This window comes from Penicillium concentricum (genome assembly GCF_028827145.1).
Source record: "Penicillium concentricum strain IBT 3081 chromosome Unknown utg000004l_segment0_segment0, whole genome shotgun sequence".
Taxonomy (NCBI): domain Eukaryota; kingdom Fungi; phylum Ascomycota; class Eurotiomycetes; order Eurotiales; family Aspergillaceae; genus Penicillium; species Penicillium concentricum.
The window spans coordinates 926,853-942,753 of NW_026622757.1; the positions used below are offsets into that span (position 1 = coordinate 926,853).

Below are 15,901 nucleotides of genomic sequence, written 5' to 3' on the forward strand. Positions count from 1 at the left end.
GATTTTTCAAGTTGTTCTACCTCATCGTGTAGTTCACCGCATGGCCCCAGGCGAGGCCCCGGTTAAAATCTGCTGGTGTACACGGACCTTTATTGTTCTCTAAGCATCATCCGCATGATATATTGGCCTTGTCGCATCTGACATTTCGAGACCTACTCCATACACTGTAACTGAACCGGCTCAAGGACTATGTGAGATCATGCCAAGGCAAACTTCTATCATGAATATCCAGCCACGATTCTGTTGGGGTTCCCCACAGTTTCAAAGCCGAGGTAGAAATGGTCCTAATAAAGGGACTTCAGAACCTTATTAAAACTCATTTCTGATTGATTTCAGGGCCATAGCGTTCCTCCGGGAATATCATCTAATCCATATGGAGACTAGACTGAAAAATCCTTGATGATTGATTCGTCTTCCCTGGATTAGATATGGTGATTCATATCCACACCGAGAAACAACCATATGTGGCTCCGCAGAGAACCCAAGATTTTGTTGGAGTGCCGAGAGGCGCAAGCGAGTTTGACCTACGCCATTGCCTCGCATGTGATCACAACACGACCCTGGAAATTGCAAACAGCCCACCTCAAAATAATCACAGCTAAAATACCAATTAGCTTTATTCCCCACCAGTTGACATAAGATCGGCTGCCGAGGGCATCTTGACCAAGCGAAAGACGTAACCACGCCATAGCCCGTGTGCATACATGAAAATATACACAGTCATACATATAAAATAGGACTCACTCGACAGCTCCTCGCAATACATCCTCGTCAAAAGCAACTTGTTGGGAAACCAACACCCAACACATTCGAACCATGGCCTCCCAAGGGACTCACAACGAGGCTGACTCTCGCGGACCTCCCGTTGGGTCCAGGGGCTTTAAGAACCTCATCCCGAAAGACCTATCCGGCTCCCCCATCCCCCACAGCGAGCGTTGGGTGTACTCGACATCAGCCCTCACCAACGGAAAACTCAGGTCGGTCAGTGCCAATGTCGCTCTCATTGTTGCATATGTGTCTTTCAACTCGTCAGCGGTGGGCCACAGGTTCTACAATCACCTGGACAACGCGTACGACGAGATCACCGTCAACATATGGGGCACCTTCATCATTACCACAGTCTTTTTTGGGCCTGGGCCGCCGTCTTCGCCGTCCCGGACCTGACCGGCTGGCCGCGGTGGCTGTTCAGGTACAAGACGCAGCCCTTCGTCCGGGTCAGCGGGCGGGAGTATGCCCGTATTGCGCTGATAGGGCTTCGAAACCAGTTCGTGGTCGTGCTGCCCTTGATATACCTCACCAGCGTGTTCGGTCCTTCCAAGCCTATTGGGACATCATCGCTCCCCTCGTCAACACAGGCCGTCGCAACCGTATTGTTTGACATCTTCTGCACGGAGATGGGCTTCTACTACATTCACCGCGCGTTTCACTCCAAACAGCTGTACGCTCGCTTCCACAAGCAGCACCATGAATTCACCGCGCCCGTCGGGCTGGCGTCGACGTACTGCACCATGACGGAGCACGTCTTCTCTAATCTGTTGCCAAACGCCATCGGAAGCATGATTGTCCCGCACCACTGGTCTCAGTCCATCTTCAGTTTCCTGCTGCTGACATTCGGAACCATCTGTACCCACTCTGGGTACAACACGCCGTGGCTGCCGTCGAACCTGCAGCACGACTTCCACCATTTCGCGTTCACTGAAAATTTTGGCCCGACGGGGCTCTTTGACTCGATACACAGTACCAACAAGAAGTTCAAGCAGACCCTACATGAGGCAATGCTGCGGGTTGGTGGCAATGATGAGAGGGCCAGGAAGCTAGTACTAGAGAACTTGGCCCTCATCGAGAGCAAGGAGAACGAGGCAAAGCTGAAGAAGTGAGTCACTAGGGGGGTTGCGACATGAGTACGGCATGTGATAGAACCGCCCCTATTTACTTGGAGGGGTGGAGAGCGTTTCGTGGCAAATGATGGAATGAGCCGAATAGGCACCATTTGCCTTTTGTCCATAAGGAAGATAGACCCTGAAACATATGTCTGAAATTATGTTGTTAATGCGCCAGGAAGTGTCTCAGAATGAGTGTCCAAAGCTTGCTCATTCAAGCCAGAAGATATACTGCAATGAGTATTCAATTAACCTGAGACTGAATCCAAGGCTATACACATAACTAATAATTGGTATTCAATGCCTTTCCAGTCAGGCGGAAGCGTAAATCGTGACTGCTGCACGGACCCTCTCAAATAATTCGTACACGCCATCACACCTCCAACACTAGTCTCGTACCCATACGCACAGATTCAGGCATTATCCATCGGTTGTCAATACTCTTGACATATGGGCATACGACATAGCCGCTCCTCTGCGAAGAACGAAGAGTAACCATGATATAGCACTGTGTCAATTTTTCCAAATTTCCCATGCCGCTGCTATTTTCTAAAAACGTTCACTATCACCCCATTTACTCAACTTTCATTTACACCCTGATGAGCCATGTCGCTATACTCAACTGATACACGGCCTATCTTACAAGCAGTGCACACAGCCACGGAAGACTTAGGCTTTTGTCGCAACCGCGTCTGGGCGATAGCCAAGAGCCTACCAGGAGGTGCTGGACAATTCCCGAGATTACTCCCTCCACCGGAGAATCTGTCATACAAAGCAAAAAGGGACGACCATGAGCTTTGTACGTTCGACTTCTGCGAGCAATCTCGGGTCAATTTTACTCTGGTGAAGCAGCGTCACGAAACGTCTTGTGTGGCAAACCGCTGTCCTCCTACAGAATTCCCTTCACAGTTTGTGGCTGATGCTGTCCGCAAAGATCAACCCACAGTGTGGGACTTTGAAGGAACTAAGACACTTCAACGCAATGAGCGCTATATGGCAATATCTCATGTATGGTCTGATGGTACAGGCGCCGGAAATCAGCCCCCCGGTCATGTAAACACCTGCTTGCTGCAGTTCTTTCGGGGCTTTGCCCAAAAGTTCGATTGCAAGGGTATATGGTGGGATACAATCTGCATTCCAACAAAGAAAGACCTTCGTGAGAAAGCTTTGAAATCCATGCAGCAAACCTACACAGCCGCGGCAGTCACACTGGTGCACGATTGCTTTCTTAGAGATTGCGAATGGCGCGATGCCGACTCGGCATGCTTTTACATCGTCATGTCTCCGTGGTTCAGCAGAGGCTGGACGGCATTAGAGTTAAAAATGTCCCAGAAAGTTCAAGTCATCTTCAATAGTCCTAGTGGTCCGATTACAAAAGATCTAGACGAAGACATACTGAAATCAGAGAGCAATAATTGCATTTCTCCCGAGCATGAAGTCGCGAAAGCAATACTCCGCAGGCTTCGGGGGGACAGAGTTGGCCAATTGAATGACCTTCTAGCCATTCTCGGCTCACGCCATACATCTTGGCCGAGGGACATGGCGATCATTTCAGGGCTCATGATTGGAATCGAATTACCAGAAACCTACGCCCATCAGAAAATTTATCAAGAGATTTTACAGAAGCTAGGCAAAATATCGCATGCGCATCTCTTCCACAATTCAGCGACTATGACAAATGGATATAACTGGTGTCCTACAAACCTCTATGATCTACCTGTTACGCTTTCAAGCCACACCCTTCAGATTGAAGAGAATGGGAATTTGTTTGGCGAGTGGAATATCATGTCTCTCGATCTCATCAAAGACGAAAGCTTTGTGTGGGGTCGTGCGCATCCACTGATAGAAGCAAAGGTTCTCCTGGCTCGACAAGAGATAAACAACCATATCTTACTCATCGAGCCTGGCTTCACTTCTGAAGAGACCCGAATAAGCCGAGGTCTTCTGGTCAAGCCCTCACTTAGGCGTGATGAGACCTATCTCGATTGTTATTGTGATTATGTTGGTCCGGTTTACTTTCACCCACCGTTGATGAGATCAGAGATCGAAAACTTAGATCAGAGCTTGTCATTCAAGATTCACGTTGGATACGATGAGACTATTCACAACGGCAGCCATCAAAGCACTGAAAATGAAGACAGTGCCCAGAGCATGATCAAAGACATGAAGGATGGCTCACCAAATCCGCAATATAGGAAACGAGAAAGTGGTTTAGGATTTGACCTTGCTGCATGGGACCAATCGAAAATCTGGGAAGAATTTAAGAAAGCTGCCGCTAGTGGCGATTATGAAAAGGTTGAAAATCTCTTGGAGAAGGTAGTCAATCCGGACAACACTGATCAATCTGGGTGGTCTGCATTACATCATGCCGTTTGGAATGGCCGAACAAAAGTAGTCAAGCTACTTGCGAAAAGGTTATCTCTTCAAAAAGCGAGTGCTTTTGGCGAGGAACCACTTCACCTCGCAGCAGAACGTGGTAATACAAGCCTGGTCGGCATCCTGCTGAAAGGTTCTACTCCTGACTTGAAGCGAAAAGATGGGTTGAATGCCTTACACCTAGCGGCGGTGGGGGCTTCAGCGAAATTGTGGATGAAATTCTACAAGAGAAATGGGAAATCAACGCAACCACCGATGTTGAAGAGCAAACTGCACTACATATGGCATCATCTCGTGGCCATGAAGGTGTAGTGCATGTTCTCGCCAAGCACGACGCTGATCACGCCCTCAAAGACTACGAACACAAAACCGCTTTCTCTCTGGCAGTTTTCAATGGCCACCAAAAGATCGCGGAGATGCTCAGAGCGGCAGGAGCGGACCCTGATCTCCGAGATGAGAAAGGCTGGACTATGCTTCATCACGCAGTGCAGGAAGATCAATATACAATTATCAAGCTACTCTGCGCTCTTAGAGTGGATCTCGAAGTCCGAACGGAATTTGGCTGGACTCCGCTTCATCAAGCGGTGTCTAGCGGACGGCTTTCCGCTGTAAAATTACTTGCGGCCGAAGGAGCGTATCTCGAAGCTCGAGATAAACAAAGCCAGACTCCGCTTCATCGAGCGGCGTATGACGGCCACGTTGGCTCTATAGAGATACTCGCCGGTTTTAAAGCGGATCTTGAAGCCCGAGATGACTCTAGCCAGACTCCGCTCCATCGAGCGGCGGCCAACGGTCATCCTACCGTTATCGAGAGACTCGCTGAGCTTGGAGCCAATCTCGAAGCCCGAGATGAATTTGGCGACACCCCGCTTCATCGAGCGGCAGCTAACGGTCATGTTACCTCTATAAAGACACTCGCTGACCTTAGAGCGGATCTCGAAGCCGCAGATGAATCTGGCCAGACTCCGTTCCATCGAGCGGCGTATAATGGCCACCCTACAGTCATCGAGATACTCTCTGAGCTTGGAGCCAATCTGGAAGCCCGAGATGATTTCAGCCAAACTCCGTTTCATCGAGCGTCGTTTAACGGTCATGCTGCCGTTATCGAGACACTCGTAGACCTTGGCGCTAATCTCGAAGCCCGAGATGAATTTGGCCGGACTCCATTTCATCAGGCGGCGATCAAAGGGCATGTAACCGCTATCAAACTACTCGCGGCTCGAGGTGCGAATCTCGAAGCCCAAGATACTGATGGCCAGACTCCGCTTCATCACGCGGAACTCAGTCGTCATGATTCAGCTGTCAAGATACTCAGCGACCTTATAGCTAGGTCTCAACAAGTGGAACGGCCTTAGAAGAATTTTGGAACATTTTCCCGGTGCTGTTAGTACTGCGAGTGCATAATATGACGATAAGATATCTCATGTGAAAGATCTCATGATCCAACCTGGCGTGAGAAGCCGATGCCTGTATGTCCGACTGAATATTGCAAATTCATACACGTTGCGTTCGTCGTGGCCGATTCATATCCGTCAGATTATGTATATAGAAGTTCTTGACCGCTGCTCTCCCTGGCCGGGCTGAAAGATGCGTATGATCAGACCTCTTTGTCTTATTATTCGTTGGCCCTGGGGAAATTATGGTCTGCGAGGAGTAAGACCCTTCCTACCTGATGTAAACACCTTTACAACCTCCCTGTCCGTACGATACAGGATGCCAATATTTCCGTTTGATAGGCGATCTGCTACTCGGGTTGCGGAGTGTTCCTTGTAGGTCTCCTAGCTAGGTCTTTGTTTGCTTTAGATGATCTTCTGTCTAGCAAATAAAAACAGCAGAGTTTCATGTATTGGATAGTGGACATAATATGGCTCCTTAGTTGGTATATATATAGCCTACACAATTGTGAACAGTTTTCTTGATTTGTATTGTGCAACCGCAAAGCGGCGACCGGTCGTTTCCTCACTAGGTTAGATCAAATTATTAGCGTTCGGCGTGTGGCGTAAAGGCGGCTGGGGGCCGGGGACCGGGAAGCCCTGTTTTCAAAACCTATGGTCGTATATATCAGGTTATGTGCATGAGTGGCTTATAAAATGTATGAGGCTGGACAGTTAAAAGAGTATGGGAATCACCACAAAGTACCCCGTACACCAGCCCTCTCTCAGCCTCCTGGACTGTATGATTGGGTCCGCTCCATCTGAAACACTTAGCCCTCTTGGCATTGCCTCGGTATCTTTATTGCATTCTATACTTTGTACCACAAGTTTGAACCGCGAATGGGAAGGGCTGCTATTATTACCTCTAAAACTGTTTTTCTGACTTTGATATCTGGATATTTGCGGAATTTACACACTCATGTAAAGATCCTTGGCAGGGCAACAAACAACGCTGATGGATTTCGCTTATTCCTCCTAGAATCGGGTAAGTCGATTTACGCTAAAAAAGCCAAAAAAAAATCCGATATGAGATGAGACATTGCAACTTCGTTCCTATTCTCAAGCTGTGTCCATGTGTCAAGATGACTGGAAAATCAAAGAAAGAATCCGAAATCTCTGAGACCATCATTGTTGCAGCCGATCATGGTCGACTCGATCTTGTCAAGGCACTCTTAGAGGGCGGGGCAGATCCGAATACCGTGGACGAAATCGGAACTTCGGCTCTTCATAATGCAGCAAAACAAGGTCATTGGGATATCGCCCGCCTTCTTCTCGAGAACAATGCATCACCTCGAATCGAGGATGGCAACCGCGCAACTCCACTCCGCCTCGCTGTAAGAGCAGGTCAAAAAGAGATTGTTCGCTTGTTGCTTGAATGTGATCCTCCTACAAGCGAGACAACAAGCGTATCAAAAGAAAGCGAAACACGCACACTGCTTGACATTGCTGCAGCCTTTGGCTATACAGAAATAGTTCAGCTCCTTCTGAATTGCAACACCCCCACTCTAGGCAGCAACGGGGAGGAAACGGCGCTACATTTGGCGGCTGCAAGGGGACATCATGAGGTCTGCGAGCTTCTCCTGAAGCACGACAAATCTTTGAATCGATCAGTATGGACCAAATTAGTCGGACCCAGTTTGGAAGTCGACACAAAAGACCACAAGGGAAACACGCCTTTTGCGTACGCAGTTGAAAGGAATCGTGAGCAGACTGTCGAGGTCTTTTTGCGCATTTATCCGGAACTGGGTAAGACTGCCGATCGCGACAAAGAGCTGCATTTCCATAAGGCTATCAGGAGAGGAAAGATTGAGATGGTTCGGATATTTCTGAATCATGGCACGGATACTGAGATGAAAGATTATCAAGGACATCGGGCCCTTCATAAGGCCATCATGGCCGAGAGCCTAGGGATCACCACTGGGGCACCTGAGGTGATCCAGCTTTTACTTGCGCATGGGGCTGGGGTTGATTCAAAGGACAACAATGGCGATACCCCCGAGCTTCTCTCCAATAATCCAAAGACCAGAATGATATTGCGTAACCATGCGGCTACGCATCCAAAGGTCGTTTCACCGAAAGCACCGGTGGCTTCGGCTCCGCCGCCTGAGTACAAGGCATGAATGGTCGAATCGAGGGGGAAATCATGCTTTGGAATGGGCATACCAATAACGAGCTGTGAATTTCTTACTTGGCAGAGTAGTCAAATATGCACTGAAGTAGTATGGAATACAGTGTGGAATACAGTATGGGAAATTCTCTTATCGGTATGAATTTGTGAATTAGAAGCTATACCAGGAGTAGAAAGTTAGACCTGAAATGATACTGCAATGTCAAAGATAAAAAGTGCCTGAATAGCTTCGGTAAGACACTGTAGTCTGAGAGGTCTAGAGAATAATCCTTGTGGTGGTAATTTGTGTGGACAATCCCCTCCTGAAATGTACGGAGAAATCAGAAAACGTAGAGCGAAGCCACCTTGTTTTGACGGGCGTTTTATCTGTCTGGAGAGCGACCAAATACCGATCCGAACATACTGCCAACTATAGATAGAATCGATCGGTTCTTGTTTGCTTTCATTTGGTTTTCGGTTTCTTGAAAACGTTGACAAATCACTTCCTGTTTAGCTCGCTCCTCGTGCTGCCACCTCTCGAGGTACGCCTCTGCCTCAGAACACATAGCCTGTACGTCTCGTTTTTTTTTTCGGACTTGTAGAACACATAATAGGATACAACCCAGCCGAAAATGGTGGAGTACATCCTAAGGTGATACATAAGTGAGGTTGGGGATACAACCTAGCCGAAAATGGTGGAGCACATCCTGAGGTGATACATAAGTGAGGTTGGGGATGCAGTGACAGAGAAAAGGCATGGAGGTCAAGAAGAGGTAGAGGAAATTTTTGTGCCAGTTAGGTAGAGTACGTGAGTACGGTATAATTGGCTTTATTGAAGTTTTATAACATACTCCGTACAATTTTCGCCGCATTTTGCCTTTTACGGTTTCGGCCTCTAGTGTCCAGATCATTCTATAGGTGATTCAACTCTAAGCGGATGGGAAGCTCTGTTTTCCACGTACATGATGTAACGGAATCCTCAAAAATACATTATGTTAAAGAGAATCTATCCACATCTACGCCTATTCTACTGAAAATATTCCTTTAGGGTCCAATCACTTTGATCAATTGTAAGCAACCCCCCGGTACGGAGGCTGCCCAGGTGCTCCCCCCGGGGCCATTCTCGGGCGAGCTCCTGACGGCAGGCGGGCCTACAAACAAGAGTGTGAAAAGATCTGGTTTTGCACTACGTATTTCCATATATTTATCTAATATATCCAAGATGGTCACATATTCACAAGCTTGCCTTTTCTATGACAGAATAATTGTCCATAATTTTGAACGATTCTGGCTGGAAAAACAGGGAGGTGGATAGCGCACGTCGCGACGGAATCAACTTGGCCTCCGCAATACGCTCGAGGGCGATGATATGACCTTTACCAACAGGTATCTCTTCTTTAAAACCCACAGCGCGAATCTTGTCAAGACACATCTCCCGGTTGCGGTCAAGAAGCGTAAAGCCGGCTTTGAGGAAAATCCACGAGGAAGGAGGAATAATACGGTGCTCTAGGCCGTAGGTTTTGCACATCCGTCGGTAGTTATCTTGATGCTCATTCCACCACTCTTCAAGATTTTCCCAGCCCCTTTCGCCGGGACCTGTTCCCTTGAGGCCGAAGTATTCAGCTAAGATCGGCCATTTAACGGACCACGGCCCCGGCACATCAGTGTCAGCAATGTTGAAAGCTTCACCGTTAGCCTGGTCCGGCTGAACCACAGACAGGTAAATTTCAGACTTTGATATCATATCCTGGGATGAGTCTGTGAAGGTGTAGGTGAAGTTGGCCTTTGTACCGGGGAAGGTGACTCTTGCATCCGGACCGTTGACGAATCGATAGAGAGCGAGGTATAAAGCCAATGGCTCAACGAAGTTCATTCCAGTCACATTAGGAACAAATCCTAAATGAATTTCAATGTAAGAAAGATATGTCTATGCCCGTTGGACTGCGAGGGGTGACTCACCAATGATTTGATCAGGGCGAACCTCACACCACTTCCATGATTTGCCCTTGGCAGCCTCCTTGATCAAATCAACTTGATCATAGTAGAAGATTTCATCTCCGTAAGGCGATGGGATTCGGGGATTATCTTCTCTTAGAGGAGGGTTGATCTCAATTTTGTCCATGTGCTGGAACACTGCAACCCCATAGTTCTATTGATGTCAGAACAGCTTGGGATACATTATGGGAGGGAGCTTACATTAGTTCCAGTCTGGAGAACTAAGAATTGAAGCCGCGAACAGAGCTTATCAGCTGCGTGGACAGCATTATACGTCATTTGCTTATTGATGTCTTTGATACCCATCACATTTTCGGTGTACGCGGTATCATTGGAGTATGCTATTGTTGGTGAGCATTTTGTTTTGATGCAGGGCTATTTGATGCATGATGCATATTGTATCACATACCAAGGTAGTAGACGTGGGTGACTTGATCTAGGTCTGGAATGCGTTCTTGCATCTGCATCTTCACGGTTTCGAGGTCGGTCCGGAGGTCTACCCCCGAGTGCAGCTCCAGTCGGGGGTCTTGAGGTAGGCCGCTCTCAGCAGTTGTCCGAGAACGATGCATTAAACCGATAATCCGATCAAACGTGCTAGCGGTGGGATAAGATAGTAAGTTTCTGGTCACACTCCATCCGGAGATTCCACTGGCACCAAAGACCAGCGCCACTTTCTTGCCGTCTGTCATTATGAGGATTGATTTCAATTGAGTGAATAGAAAGGAGAAATTGAAAATTAGCCAGCCCAAGTAATATTTTCCCTGAGACAAGGGCTCTGAACTCCATTTATGTACTCCGTAATTATGTACTACCTAGACGTGCCCGTCATCATTATCAATCTCCTATTATATAGAGCCACTACCGGGGGGTTAGCCCGAATTACTTTCTAGGTGACACGCGTCCAATTTCCAAGGCAGCGGCACAGGACTCGGCCAAGTAACCGGACTATAAAATAAGCGAAGAACGAACTGACGCTAGCAACAATAAACGAAGATGATCGTCATTAAAGCCTCCTCTGACAGGTTGAGGGCTGAGCGATAGCTTCAATGTTCCGAAATTGATCCGCAGTCCAACGGTAGTCAAGTCGTACTTTATCCCGGAATTTTAACGAAAGGGGCTGTGTCGGTTCATGTTAACTAACTGGAGTTGACCTTGGCTGGAGCCATAGTGTCCCGCGTCTGGGGCCGCTCCCGCGGCGGGATCAAGCTCCATGACACAGGCCTGCCCCACCGCACGTTCTCCCATCTCCAACTTAGCTCTTGGTGATACCGATTTAGACTGGACACTTTGCTATATTCCACCCGATGGAGTGTTTCTGTAGCCTAAACTCCTGGGAGTGGAAGTGGAAACAAGAAACTCAGAGATCGTCCTCGAGACCAAGTATCTTTGCAACATTACTTGACCATTTCAAATTTTGGAACGCCTGAAAAGGTATCGTATTGGATGGTTTAGTTTAGTTGAAACGGCGTATACAGGCACTTGGCTTCCCGAATCATTATGGTTTTTCCCCCTGTTTCGACTCGAGATCCAATCCATCCCTGTCAAGCTAACCTTTTCCATGTCATTAAATACGCGACGATTAGCGTCGGGGAGAAGTGGAGGGACTTCCGGACAAGGAAAACTTTTATGTATAACGGGGATCAATCCATTTGCGTACAAGACAGGGATCCTTGGTGGGTATTCCAGGGATTAGACGGCATAATAAGTGGACATAGAGCTCCACTCCAGGTTTTATAGTAAACGGTCTACGGTTTGCCTCATCAATCCGACCTTTTATTTGTGTACTTTAGCATAATGGCCAGAAGTACGATTAACAATGGATGTGGGTATTCTTGGCAAGAAAAAAAGGAGCAACCTGGGGAGTAGTTATAAGATAGGGCTAGAAAGCTGTGCGGCTCTTCGTGGTACCATCTTTTTCAATGAATGATCTAGTGTTTTTATTTAGCATTCTCCTGATTGCGAAATACAAGCTTCGGTCTCATTACACTCCAAAAATAAGATGGAATTATTCGTGCCATTTGGCATGTTGAAGCGCGCGGGTATTGAATCAGGGACCCGACAAGCTTCGGTCTTTGGCGTGGGAATAAGCTTCATGGTTTTCATCTCAATCGTTATGGCGATACGAATTTTTGTGCGAATGAAAATTATTCGAGCTGTTGGAATTGATGACGGTATTTTTTTTTTTCATCTGGCTTTATCGAGCATAGGGGCTAACAAGCTGCTTTGAAGCCTTGATGATTCTGGGCACAGTAAGTGAACACCACTCCTATGCATGAGCGCCATTGATGAGAGAATTTGTGGCAGATATTTACCTTCGGTTTGTCCGCTGCCTCAATGACAGGTATGAGTACGATTCCACTTTCATTGAATAGCCACTGATGCGAATTCAGCGGCGTACTATGGAGCAGGGAAGCATCGTGCGTTTACTCCCCTCAAAGTGAACATACAGCAAACCAATACTGATCCCGTGCCCATGCAGTCAGCGGTATCGCCAATGAAGACTATGTGCCAATGCTCAAGGTAATATTGATGTCTCTGTGGGGATCAATTTTGGGTCAAATAATCTAACAGTCATTCATTACCTTTAGTCCATCTACTCAACTCGACTACTGTATGTGATAGGAATCATGTTTGTCAAGCTCTCCTTGCTCTGGTTCTATCTCCGTCTCGACCGTCACGGATACATGAAATGGGCAGTATATGCCTTGACATTTGTGGTGTTGGGATTGTCAATTGCGAGTGGCTTGGTTCTCGCCTTTTCCTGTTTCCCACCCGCCAAGTTCTGGGACCTAACTGGCACTGTCCCTGGGCATTGCATGTCGGCGACCTCCCAGCAAACCTTTTATGAGGCCAATGGTGTTCTCAATATTGTGACCGATATACTAATCTATCTAACTCCAATTCCTATGTTGTGGAAAGTGCAAATGCCTTTGGTTCGTTTTGAGTAATACCTACCCAACTTTATAGAGACCTCGCTTACTCTTCGCAGCGTAAAAAGCTTGCTCTCATGGGAGTCTTTGGAGTTGGGGTTCTTGCTCTTGCCGGTAAGAGTCATTGGATGCGTTTTAATTCCAGTGACACTGATTGTTTCTAGCCGGTTGCGTGCGATATGCCTATGTTAAGTTGCTAGCTGGTAACAAAGACCAGTACTATGAGCTCGCTGATTCTCTCAATTGGTGCGGTATTGAGATTTATGTTGGTTAGTATCTATCGATGATATAACGAGCAAAATATCCCGGTATCCAATTTTGACTGATGAGGTTCATTATTCTAGCCATTTGTTGCGGATCTGCGCCTTCTTTCTCGGTGTTCATCAAGACTTACGCCCCCCGTCTTTTTGGGAGTTACTATGGCGACCAAAGATACCAGACTTATAGCCACTCTCATGGAGATCAACCGCTACAGCGCATTGCGGATCGATCAAAGCAGGGCTGGTTAGCCCACGCTAGAGATGACACTATCATACGCACTGGAAGCCAGGACGCCATTGTGCCTAATGGTGGAATCATGATGAAGACGGATTTCTCTACGGAGGTGGGGCCATCTGATCCAATGGAGAATCACATGCGCAGAAACAAGTATGATGGAGGGTTCTAAAAATTACAATTGGTATAAACACGGCATATAATTTTATTTGTACATAGTCTGTGGTACTAAGGTTCCGAGATCCATAATCTTTCGTCTTACCATTTTTGACATCCAGACTCTCATTCCTGCACATCATGTTCAGTTTCCAGACATTACTGTCCAGCCCTGTGAAATCATTAGCACCGATGAAGAATCGCTGATCAAACTTTATCACAAAGTGGAGAAGGAAGGCGGGACGATTGGGTGCAGAGTACGGGTATAGAGTCATCAAGATCTCCGACCATGTCGCAGTGAAATAAAGCAGCATACAAACGTCTAAAGCGGCAACAATAATTTGCATTTAACAGTACAGGCCGCGGTATCTTCCATTTATTGAAGGTCCATCGTTTCGTTGAATTGAACAAATGACTGGGGAGGAGAGAGAGAGAGAGAGAGGAAGATCAGCTAGGTAAGGAGTAGGTGGCCCTATTCACCTTGGGCAATAAGGGCTGCCTTAACAGAGCCCAAATACAGATATTTCAAGATTCGGATATCGGGAAGTGTTATTCTTTTGCTTATATGAAGGATCTACATATATAATTTCCTTAATAGGAAATCTTAATAAACCTCGGGGAGATCGACAATGACGTCAGTGGATTCCCTGTTAATTTCCTTTTCCAAGGCTTTTCGTGGACCCTTCAATCTTTTAAATAGATCGATCATCATTTCCTAGCCTTTTTTTTCTTATATACCCAAGATCCAGTTCAGATTTCTCTTTTGCTTTGTGAGCGTTTTAATTAGAATTGTACCCTTCGACAACGTACATACTTGGATATGAGGTCCATTCTTGCACACGCCCTGGTGCAGGCCTCTCTTCTCTCCATTACCTCCGCTTCCCCAGCTCCAACTGCTTTTGTCAACAATGTCGCCCCGGCCGACCCCGTCGTCACACCTTCCCCGGTCGAGCGTAATCCTTCTCCCGTTGTTGCCCGAAACATATTGAGCGATGTTGAATCTGGTGCCGCCAACGTCCTTTCGGACCTTGGCTCTGGCCTACCTTCGTGGGTCGCATCGGGAGTGCCCAACTTCTTCCAGGGTTTCCCGACTGGAGACGCGGTTGTGAAATCCCTCGGATTGGACGACGACCAATTGAAAGCATTGCCAACCAATGTGTTGAACATCCCCCCATATGCCAATTGGACCAAGTCAGGCTGGAACGTTCGCTTCCACGGAAACGTTTATAAGCAGCCAAACACCTCTGTCTCAAAGTTGAACGACCTGGCCGATATCTTCCTCGTCGACACTAGCATCTCAGAGCTTCCTAAATCCCAGCAGGCCCAGGCGCGTAACCTGACTGCCGAAATTTTTGTTGTGCAGCAGCCAGAGGTTGCCGTGAACAAGATTCAACTCAAGCCTGCAAAGAGCCAGGGCTCCAGCGGAGAGCCAGGCGGCGGCGGATCATCCAAGACAACGGGTGGAAAGCAGGTCATCACTCTGCCTTATAACACAACAGTCGAGGGTGATTTCGACACCTTTGTGCAGATCGACAGCAATGGTCTTACTGCGGGAAATGAAACCAAAAAAATCCAGAGACTGGACACTCATGTCCAGGGCGCAAGCATCGGAAATTCTACCGCCTACCTTGTGCCTCCCAAGGGACTCACTTTCATTTCCGACATTGATGATATTCTGCGTGTCACCAAGATTTATCAACCGGCACAAGGGTTGCTCAATTCTTTCGCCCGTCCATTCACGGCCTGGCAAAAGATGCCGGAAATCTACAGCAACTGGTCCACCAGCCTTCCCGATGCGCATTTCCACTACCTTGTAAGTCTCCTCCAGTTCATTATCTGAAATTCCAAATACTAACATCGTTTCAGACTACCACCCCTGAGCAAGTCACGAGAAACTACATGGAGTTCATCTACGACAACTACCCGGGCGGCTCCTTCGACACCCGTCCCCTTAACTTCAGCGACGTCTCCGCCACTTTATCAATCCGCAAGTTCTTATTGGAAAAGATCTTCGAAACCTTCCCCGAGCGCAAGTTCATTTTGATTGCCGACACCAGCAACAGCGACGTGATGCGCGACTATCCCAAACTAGCCACCGACTTCCCCGGACAAGTTCAGTGCATCTTCATCCGCAACACTTCGGCAACCGATACGGGCGACAAGTTCCCATACGACACGTCCGGATTCAAGAAGTTGAAGCAGTCGATGTACATGTTCTTCGTGAACTCGGCTGACCTGACCAACTTGGATATTGCAAATGGACAGTGCTACAACCAGTCGATTCCTCAGAATCTGACATTCGGCTACCAGGGCCTGCCACTTGGACTGGGTGGTAAACCCACTGCAGTCAACGGGTCGGCAAACCACACCGGAGCTGCTAGCGGTCTGTTGACCAAGGAATCAGCTGGTGTGCAGGGATTGATGGCATTTGCTGCGGCGATGTTTACGGCCACCTTTATGTTTTTATAGAATCATGTAGATACGAGTAATACTACGAACTGAATGGATCATTTAATATAAGTTTTAGCC

The 15,901-nt window shown here is 47.5% G+C and overlaps 6 protein-coding genes across 6 annotated transcripts; 5 read left to right on the forward strand and 1 right to left on the reverse strand.

Annotated features, from left to right (window-relative positions):
* Nucleotides 1-816: 816 nt before the first annotated feature.
* N7517_009292 (sterol desaturase family protein) lies at nucleotides 817-1,877 on the forward strand (the record flags this gene model as incomplete). Its single annotated transcript, XM_056727015.1, has 2 exons — nucleotides 817-981; nucleotides 1,047-1,877. The coding sequence occupies 2 exons, from the start codon at nucleotides 817-819 to the stop codon at nucleotides 1,875-1,877; spliced, it is 996 nt and encodes a 331-aa protein (XP_056575587.1).
* Nucleotides 1,878-2,486: 609 nt separating this feature from the next.
* N7517_009293 (uncharacterized protein) lies at nucleotides 2,487-5,611 on the forward strand (the record flags this gene model as incomplete). Its single annotated transcript, XM_056727016.1, has 2 exons — nucleotides 2,487-4,356; nucleotides 4,410-5,611. 2 exons carry the CDS (start codon nucleotides 2,487-2,489, stop codon nucleotides 5,609-5,611), a joined length of 3,072 nt encoding a protein of 1,023 aa, XP_056575588.1.
* A 1,160-nt stretch (nucleotides 5,612-6,771) lies between these two features.
* N7517_009294 (ankyrin repeat domain-containing protein) lies at nucleotides 6,772-7,809 on the forward strand (the record flags this gene model as incomplete). The annotated part of the gene is made up of 1 exon (XM_056727017.1): nucleotides 6,772-7,809. The coding sequence occupies one exon, from the start codon at nucleotides 6,772-6,774 to the stop codon at nucleotides 7,807-7,809; it is 1,038 nt and encodes a 345-aa protein (XP_056575589.1).
* A 1,221-nt stretch (nucleotides 7,810-9,030) lies between these two features.
* On the reverse strand, nucleotides 9,031-10,480 carry N7517_009295 (SDR family oxidoreductase; the record flags this gene model as incomplete). Its single annotated transcript, XM_056727018.1, has 4 exons — nucleotides 9,031-9,692; nucleotides 9,756-9,945; nucleotides 9,993-10,132; nucleotides 10,201-10,480. 4 exons carry the CDS (start codon nucleotides 10,478-10,480, stop codon nucleotides 9,031-9,033), a joined length of 1,272 nt encoding a protein of 423 aa, XP_056575590.1.
* A 1,645-nt stretch (nucleotides 10,481-12,125) lies between these two features.
* On the forward strand, nucleotides 12,126-13,388 carry N7517_009296 (uncharacterized protein; the record flags this gene model as incomplete). The annotated part of the gene is made up of 7 exons (XM_056727019.1): nucleotides 12,126-12,132; nucleotides 12,182-12,208; nucleotides 12,271-12,311; nucleotides 12,380-12,724; nucleotides 12,781-12,835; nucleotides 12,886-12,990; nucleotides 13,066-13,388. 7 exons carry the CDS (start codon nucleotides 12,126-12,128, stop codon nucleotides 13,386-13,388), a joined length of 903 nt encoding a protein of 300 aa, XP_056575591.1.
* Nucleotides 13,389-14,192: 804 nt separating this feature from the next.
* On the forward strand, nucleotides 14,193-15,841 carry N7517_009297 (phosphatidate phosphatase App1 family protein; the record flags this gene model as incomplete). Its single annotated transcript, XM_056727020.1, has 2 exons — nucleotides 14,193-15,185; nucleotides 15,239-15,841. 2 exons carry the CDS (start codon nucleotides 14,193-14,195, stop codon nucleotides 15,839-15,841), a joined length of 1,596 nt encoding a protein of 531 aa, XP_056575592.1.
* Between the last annotated feature and the right edge of the window lie 60 nt (nucleotides 15,842-15,901).